This window comes from Lolium rigidum, chromosome 6, assembly GCF_022539505.1.
Source record: "Lolium rigidum isolate FL_2022 chromosome 6, APGP_CSIRO_Lrig_0.1, whole genome shotgun sequence".
NCBI lineage: Eukaryota > Viridiplantae > Streptophyta > Magnoliopsida > Poales > Poaceae > Lolium > Lolium rigidum.
The window spans coordinates 82,118,701-82,127,810 of NC_061513.1; the positions used below are offsets into that span (position 1 = coordinate 82,118,701).

At 49.0% G+C, this 9,110-nt stretch overlaps 1 protein-coding gene across 1 annotated transcript; it reads left to right on the top strand.

The window, feature by feature from the left end:
* Nucleotides 1-755: 755 nt before the first annotated feature.
* LOC124662180 (receptor-like serine/threonine-protein kinase SD1-8) lies at nucleotides 756-5,459 on the top strand. The gene is made up of 6 exons (XM_047200055.1): nucleotides 756-2,503; nucleotides 3,711-4,057; nucleotides 4,147-4,357; nucleotides 4,450-4,687; nucleotides 4,769-4,919; nucleotides 5,013-5,459. Exons 1-6 carry the CDS (start codon nucleotides 1,168-1,170, stop codon nucleotides 5,307-5,309), a joined length of 2,580 nt encoding a protein of 859 aa, XP_047056011.1. The 5' UTR covers nucleotides 756-1,167; the 3' UTR covers nucleotides 5,310-5,459.
* Nucleotides 5,460-9,110: the final 3,651 nt, after the last annotated feature.

The following is a 9,110-nucleotide window of genomic DNA, read 5'->3' on the forward strand; positions in this document are numbered from 1 at the left end:
GCGCGGTCTGTGCGTCATCTTTGCCGTGTAATCGTATGGTCTGGTTAATGTCTACATCCTTTCAATATATCTTTGTTTTTTCTTTAGATTGAACAGAAACCAATCAACTGTTTTTTTTTTCTTTTCTTTTGTTGATCGGTTTCTAATCTTTAAGGGACTCTTCTAACGGCAGTCTAGCTAATCTATGTATGAAAGGAAACCCATGACACGCTAATGTTTTGTTACGGGAAAGGAACGTGTGTACCCATATATGGTGCTTACGTGCCAGGCGTTCAGTTTTGCGCACATATATTATTTTACGTAACACTTCTTATTTTTTAATCTGAGACGCAGTGGTTCATATTTTTTTAGCATATGTGGATTAACCTGGTGCCTCGAAAAATTCCTTTATTTTGCTTTTAGTATATATAAAAGATAGATTATCCAGAGGTAATCCCACTCAAACCTGGCGTATTTGGGTTGATCGATTAGGCTAATTTAATCGGATTATTCTAATTGAGGAGGTCGGATAATCCTCGAAAAATGATGGATAATTTGCATCCGCTAGATAGTGGCAATACTATATTTGCTGCCATATTCATTGGATATCCGCACGGGCAATATCCGTATCATTTACATCCTTACTAGCAAGACGACCCATGCTTCATGAAAAGAGGTTATTTTGTGTTTTTTCTACAAATCCGATCATTTTGCGCTGAAGTTTCAAAAAAGAAAACTACCAGCAGTTTTATGCACTTTCACCACACAAGTGGCGGGCGGTTTGGTGGAGAGAGTTGGACTCATGCCCCATCCGTCTCTGACCGATTACCAGCTCGCGCGAAGACCAGCTGGGCAGGCAGCTTCTCTGGTCGACAGCCAACGTTGACCCTGCCACCTTCGCCAGCTCTTTTTTGCTAATAAACGAGGGAAGTTCAATAGCTATGAGATGTGCTCTGCTTCCAGCCAGTGCTCATAGTTCGAAGAAGCTCCACGACCGATTCGCGGCCGCGCGCGGATTTGGAGAATCAATTAGTGCCGCGCACGCAGCAACACGGCGCACTTGAGCTAATCATCATCGCCGCACGCACGATCACCACTTCACCACTCTTCCTCACGCTCGACGACGGCCACAAAGACATGTCCTGAGAGAAGAGATCGCCTTGCCGCGCAACCCGTTCCGTAGAGAACATGGGGGCACGTGCGCTCTGTCTCCTCCTCGCCATCGTTGTCGCCGCCAGCAGCTTCTTCTCCCCCTCCGTCGCCACCACCGACACCATCGACCTCACCACGTCCATCACCGGCAACCAGACGCTCGTCTCGGATGGCGGGGTCTTCACCCTCGGCTTCTTCAGCCCGCCCGGCGGCAGAACGTACCTCGGCATCTGGTACACGAGCATCCCGGGGCCGGGCCAGACCGTGGTGTGGGTCGCCAACCGCAACTCCCCGCTCGTCAGCGTCCCCGGCGTCCTAAAGCTCGCCCCCGGCGGCCGCCTCGTCATCGTCGACCGCCGCAACTCCACCGTGTGGTCTTCCCCCGCGCCCGACACCAAGAACCAGATAATCACCACGCGCGCCTCCGCGAAGCTCCGCGACGACGGCAACTTCCTCCTCAGCGCCGACGGCAGCGGCACGCCCCAGAGCGCGGCGTGGCAGAGCTTCGACTACCCGACCGACACCCTCCTCCCGGGCATGAAGCTCGGGATGGACCTCAAGCGGCGCCTCAGCTGGAACATCACGTCCTGGCGCAGCTCCACGGACCCCTCGCCGGGGCCCTTCACCTTCAAGCTCGTCCCCGGCGGGCTCCCCGAGTTCTTCCTCTTCAATGGCCCCAAGATGATCTACGCGAGCGGGCCGTTCAACGGGGCCGGCCTCACCGGCGTGCCCAACCTCAGCTCCGAGGACTTCGTCTTCACGGTGGTGGCCACCGCCGACGAGACCTACTACAGCTACGCCGTGACCGACGCGAAGCTGCTGTCGCGGTTCGTCGTCAACGGCGACGCGCAGCGGCTGCAGCGGTACGTGTGGTCGCCCGACGCCGGGACCTGGAGCAGCTTCTGGTACTACCCCACCGACCCCTGCGACAACTACGCCATGTGCGGGCCCTTCGGGTACTGCGACACCACCGCCGCCCCGCTCTGCAGCTGCCTGCCGGGGTTCGAGCCGCGCTCGGAGAAGCAGTGGGGGCTCAGGGACACCACCGCCGGCTGCGTCAGGACCACCAACCTCACCACCTGCCCCGGCACCGGCGACGGGTTCTGGCCGATGAACCGGATGAAGCTCCCGCAGGCGACCAACGCGACGGTGTACCCCGGAATGAACCTGGACCAGTGCCGGCAGCTGTGCCTCCGGAACTGCAGCTGCACGGCCTACTCCGCCGCGAACGTGAGCGGCGGCGTCAGCCGCGGGTGCGTCATCTGGGCCGTCGATCTGCTTGACATGAGGCAGTATCCGGAGGTTGTGCAGGACGTGTACATCCGGCTACCGCAGTCTGAGGTGGATGCCTTGACCGCCGCTGCCGCCGCAGGTTAGCATTTCCATGTCTGACCGGTCTTCTTCAGGTTTTCTTTACTTGTTCTGCTGTTCAAAACTAGCATATACATTTCCCCCATAAACGAGCAGTTTTCAATTATCCTGGTTGAATGCGCCTACTACATGATTAGTACATCACTGCTAAATTTTTCATTTAATCTTTGATTCAAATATCTACCTTCTTCTACAAAGAAAACGTGGTTGGGGATAAATTTGGTATTGGAATTTTGAAAACTGACCATGTTAGCCAGTACTGGTATTACTCCGATAAGGACAGGGCATCCACTCTCGGTTCTATTTACAGTAACCAGCAACATCACAAGAACAATTGCTGGATAAATTTGGTATTGAAGTTGAAAACTGATCATGTTAGCCAGTACTGGTATTAATCCGATAAAGACAGGGCATCCACTCTCGGTTCTATTTACAGTAACCAGCAACATCACAAGAACAATTGCTGAATAAATTTGGAATTGGAGTTGAAAACTGACCATGTTAGCCAGTACTGGTATCATCCGATTGATAAAGACAGGGCATGGGCATCCGCTCTCGGTTCTATTTACAGGAACAAGAACAATTGTTGGCCGGTCTAGATGAGTAAGCGTCCAAATGTATCTGTCATGGTCCAACATTAACGCGTTCTGCATTCTTTCTCTTCGATGTAACCATCTGCTAGTTAGCAAATCGTGTTCTCTTGCACGGCCATTTCTCTCGGCCAACAGTTTGGACTTCGTATGCGCCGTGCGTGAACGTGGACAAAATGGCACAACTCCCTGCACTTATTCAGTATTCATACTATTCAGTGTGAATCGTTAGCTTCGTCAGAGTTGGCCAATCGACTATTCAGTCGCAGTTGGTACCTGTGGTTGAGTGGTTCCGTTGTCCGCGCACAACTCGACGGCTAGCTGCTTACAGAAGCAAATTAGCATGGGTCAAAATAGCCGCCAGTCAGTCGTTGCCTGAAATCGCCATAATTTTTTGTACAGATAGTACTGTGAGCCTACCAAACTTGCTGGATTAGTTTAGGTGCAGTGCACTCCGCACGAAAGAGACGAACAAATGTGCAGTATCACCCAACTTGAAAGTGACACAAGCTAAACAGCTAATGATGTTGTGTGGAAGTTATGATAGATTAAGAGCAAGCACTTGGATTAGAAAAGACAACACTAATTCGCCTAACCTTCACCACTTGTTGATTTCAGCTGCCCACCGACGTCCAAGCAGGAAAGTGCTGATCGCCGGTGTCGCCGCTGCTGCCGGCGTGCTTCTTCTGTTGGCGATTGTGTGCTGCTGTTTTTGGAGGAACAGGGCAAGGAGGAAGCTTCAGACTAAAACGGCACCAACCAGCCGGAACGACGACGTGCTTCCGCTCAGGGCCAGGAAACCGCCACTGGGCCCATCTAGGAATCAACGGCTGGAAGAGGACCAGATGGGGAACGACAAAGATCTTGATCTACCGTTCTTGGACCTTGATGTTATTCTGGACGCAACAGAAAACTTCTCCGAGGACTGTAAGATAGGGCAAGGCGGATTTGGCTCTGTTTATATGGTAGGATAACAATCCAATAACAGTGTGAAAAAATTGTATTTTACTAATGTAGTAGTAGATTTTAACCAAGCTGCGAATTTGATGAGCAGGCAAATCTTGGGGAAGGACAGGAAGTAGCGATAAAGAGGCTGTCTAAGAGATCTGTGCAAGGGATTGGGGAGTTCAAGAACGAGGTCAAACTGATTGCAAAGCTTCAGCATAGGAACCTCGTGAGGCTGGTTGGCTGCTGTATCGACGGCGACGAGAGAATGCTTGTCTACGAGTTCATGCACAACAACAGCCTAGACACATTCATATTTGGTCAGTTCAGTTCCTTTTCTTCAGAACAAGTTCTAACTACTTGTGATGTGGTTAGGTGTACAATGTGTTTACCTCAGTTAAATGTTATACAGATGAAGGAAAGCGCAAGTTACTAGAATGGAAGAACCGTTTCGAGATCATTCTGGGGATTGCACGGGGCCTGCTGTATCTCCACGAGGATTCAAGGGTCAGGATCATCCATAGGGATATGAAGGCGAGCAATGTGTTGCTGGACAAAAACATGATCCCCAAAATCTCCGACTTCGGTATCGCGAGAATGTTTGGAGGTGATCAGACAACTCAGCATACCATGAAGGTCATCGGGACATAGTGAGTACTATTATCTCTCAACTAATACCTATGAAGATATATGTGGGCTGTCTTGCTGACTTGTGGGATGTTTGTATTCAGCGGCTACATGTCTCCGGAATATGCAATGGATGGCGTGTTCTCTATGAAATCCGATATCTACAGCTTCGGTGTCCTCGTGATAGAGATCATCACTGGCAAAAGGAATCGCGGCTTTTACGATGATGAGCTTGATCTCAACCTCCTCGGTTACGTAAGTATCAGCATGATTAGTTGTCAGAAGTGGTCCATCTTTGATTGATTCTGATACTAATTAATTTATGCATTCATGTTGATCCTTTTTTAGGCATGGACGTTGTGGAAAGAAGGTCGGGGTGTGGATTTAGTGGATGAAGCGATGGGCGGCACCTTTGACTATAGCGTGGTGCACAGGTGCATACAGGTTGCTCTCCTGTGTGTTCAAGTGCACCCTCGGAGCAGGCCACTGATGTCTTCAGTTGTTATGATGCTGAGCAGTGAGAATGCAACGATGCCAGAGCCAAATGAGCCTTGTGTAAACATTGGGAAGAGCTCGTCAGACACGGATTCATCTCTAACCAACACTGGAACTAATTTCACAGGAACTGCAATAGATGCAAGGTAGTTTTAGGGTTGTAATTGTTTTAACTTTGTTGATCTAGTGGAATAGTTTGTACAGCAGAGGCATATATTTTTCAACTTCAGGTGACTATTATTGAATCATAACATGGTCATCTACAAGTACATGAATAAGAAATAAGGGACGATCATCAAACAAGAAGTCATAACACCATGTGTATATCATTCAAAAAAAAAAAAAATAACACCATGTGTAGCAATCGCGAGCAAGCGAGCGAGGGGTACCATTTTTGCTTGTCATGGACAATGTTGGATTGTCGCCGTGGCGTGTGTCGATAGCCCTGCCAGCAATCGTCGATAACCACTGCACATGTACCTCTATAATCTAATGGATCATGGATAACCTATACCACCTCCATAAAGTCAAAGCCTGGTAAGGTGTTCCAGTGTTTTAGATGTATCTTGATACAATGACGATTGCCAGAGCCAGTCGCTCGTTTTCCTCGCGTCACATCATCTTCGTCTCTCATCGAGGCGGCTAGGGTTCCTTCGGGTATGGCAGAGGAAACGCCGGACCCTTCTCGCGTTGGAGTTCCATCCAATTCTCTGCATCAACCAGTTCTTCCCAGGAACACACCTGGTCGGGTTGATGGTCGCATAGGGCATGGCAGCGGGTGTTTCTGGCGTCGGCGCCTCGGCTGGAGGGAAGGTCAGGGAGATCAGCAATCTTGAACTACCTTCCCTCCCACCTTCTCGTTTTAAACCTAGCATCAGTTCCAACCAGGGGGTCATCATTTTTCGATAAAGGGAATATATTAAAATCGAGAGATACCAATTACACCCAGCCTCTGCACCAATCAGAGGGTCATCATGGTGAATGGCGAGATGATGGTTTTAATGCCCAGGGTTTTGGTGGATTTGAGGAAGGTTTTTATGAGGGCAACAATGAATACAACAATGGCTACGACACGAAGTGAGGTAAATACATGCAGTGCCCTTACAGTAATTTTCAGCAACAAAGGAATCGAGGTCACATCAACAATTACCGTGGGGTTAGAAGGTTCAGTAATCGCAGCAACCGATACCAATGTTGTTTCAACAATAATGAAAACCCTACTGTAAACACTTCCGCTCTGGCATCGGATGCCACCCACTGGGTTGCAACGGCCTCGGGGGAAGCTGATACTGCCACCAATACTCAGAATATGGAGACTTCTTTTATGGAGAATTTGGTAACCCCCCCCCCCCCCCCCATGACCTCTTGTGCTCAAAATAATTTGGTAACCCCTCTTGTCGTCTTGTTGTTGCTCGCTTACCAGAGCCGATCTGACTTTGCTGATAATAGTCGGAAAGTCTTCGTGCATGTGCCCATAAAGACCAGCGCCCCACAGCCAAAATCGTCACCATTGAACCCTGAATTGAACCAAATCTCTTGACACAAATCTGCAACACACATAAACCAAATGATATCCACCACTGCAAGGGGCTGGTGACCAGAGGATTCCCCTCTTTCCTTAATGTTACCGGCGAGATTTCCGCTGACAAGGTGGACAAGGAGATGGGGAAAGCTTATCCTTGTTGTCCACAACACCGCCATAGACACTATAATATCGATAACGGATAAAAAACTCTTAAATTTTGGGATCTAACTACAACATCGAGTGCAGGCCCGAGGTCTCACCCCTCCCGCTACTACATCGGCAAGCAAATGAGGATGTGGTCCATCGATGGTCGGATGGAGACGGAGGAGAATGCGGCATATAGGGTTTCTCCTCTTTCTGGGTGACGGTTGGTTCTATGCCACTTTAGTTATAGGGATGTACAATCCTTAGTAGAAAACAGGGCTTCCGTTCGGAGGCCATGGGAGCAACAGTCCCGGTCGCTATACGAACCGGGACTAATGTGAGCATTGATCCCGGTTCGAGCGGCGAGGACACTGTACGGGTCACGGCGACCTCAAGTCCTGGTTTGGACAAGACCTTTAGTCCCGGTTGGAGACACCAACCGGGATCTAAAGGGGTTGCGGCGGGGCGCGGCAGGCCACGAGCCCCTTTAGTACCGGTTGGTGTCTCGAACAGGGACTAAAGGTCCATCTATATATATATATACCACGTGTCGTGCTCAAGCTCTTGTTCATGTGAGCCACACTTAGCTTTCTCCTCCTTTTCCCTTCTTATGCACACGAGGTGTATGTTGGTTTTCTTTCCCATCTTATGCACAAGAGGTGCTCGATGGAAATGCCTGAGAGCATGATGCTTGATGTCTACGGCTGCTTCTATTCTTGTAGACAGTGTTGGGCCTCCAAGAGCAGATGTTTGTAGAACAGCAGCAAGTTTCCCTTAAGTGGATCACCCAAGGTTTATCGAACTCAGGGAGGAAGAGGTCAAAGATATCCCTCTCATGCAACCCTGCAACCACAAAGCAAGAAGTCTCTTGTGTCCCCAACACACCTAATAGGTACACTAGTTCGGCGAAGAGATAGTGAAATACAGGTGGTATGAATATATATAAGCAGTAGTAACGGCGCCAGAAAAGTACTTGCTGGCGTGCAGTTGATGGTGGTGATATTGCAGGAAGTACAGATGCAGTAAAAAAGTAAATAAGCAACGATAGCAGTATTTAGGAACAAGGCCTAGGGATCATACTTTCACTAGTGGACACTCTCAACATTGATCGCATAATAAATAACTCTTTCTCATATGTGCTACATACACTCTTTTGTTGGATGATGAACACATTGCGTAGGATTACACGAACCCTCAATGCCGGAGTTAACAAGCTCCACAATTCAATGTTCATATTTAAATAACCTTAGAGCATAATAGATCATTGCAAAATAAACCAAGAACTAACATAGTGCACACACTGTCCACATTACACTATGAAGGAGGAATAGATCACATCAATACTATCATAATGATAATTAACTCCACAATCTACAAGAGATCATGATCATAGCCTACGACAAGAACCACACGGTGCACACACTAGTCACCTTTACACCATGCGGGAGGAATAGACTACTTTAATAACATCACATGAGTAGCACACAACTAGTAGCGATACAAAGCTCATCATATGGATCTCAATCATGTAAATCAGCTCATGAGATCATTGTATTGAAGTACATAGGAGAGAGATTAACCACATAGCTACCGGTGCAGCCCCGAGCCTCGATGGAGAACTACTCCCTCCTCATGGGAGACAGCAGCGTTGATGAAGATGGCAGTGGTGTTGATGGAGGAGCCTTCCGGGGGCACTTCCCCGTCCCGGCGGCGTGCCGGAACAGAGACTCCTGTCCCCCAGATCTTGGCTTCGCAATGGCAGCGGCTCTGGAAGGTTTCTCGTACCGTGGTTTTTCCGTGTCGAGGTTTTAGGTCGAGGGGCTTCTTATAGGCGAAGAGGCGGCGTCAGAGGGTCGAAGAGGCGGCGACACCATAGGGTGGCGCGGGCCACCCCCAGGCCGCGCCCGCCTATGGTCCCGTGGGCCTGTGGCCCCCTCCGGTCCTTCCCGGGTGTTCTGGAAGCTTCGTGCAAAAATAGGAACCTGGGTCTTGATTTCGTCCGATTCCGAGAATATTTCCTTACTAGGATTTCTGGAACCAAAAACAGTAGAAAACAGGAACTAGCCCTTCGGCATCTCGTCAATAGGTTAGTTCCGGAAAACGCATAAATATGACATATAATGTGCATAAAACATGTAGATATCATCAATAATGTGGCATGGAACATAAGAAATTATCGATACGTCGGAGACGTATCGGCATCCCCAAGCTTAGTTTACTGCTCGTCCCGAGCAGGTAAACGATAAACAAAGATAATTTACGGAGTGACATGCCATCATAAA

Coding starts and splice junctions, on each gene's coding strand:
- LOC124662180 (XM_047200055.1), top strand. CDS start 1,168: ATGGGGGCACGTGCGCTCTGTCTCCTCCTCGCCATCGTTGTCGCCGCC. Junction 4,058..4,146: donor GATTTGGCTCTGTTTATATG/GTAGGATAACAA, acceptor TTTGATGAGCAG/GCAAATCTTGGGGAAGGACA. Junction 4,920..5,012: donor ATCTCAACCTCCTCGGTTAC/GTAAGTATCAGC, acceptor ATCCTTTTTTAG/GCATGGACGTTGTGGAAAGA.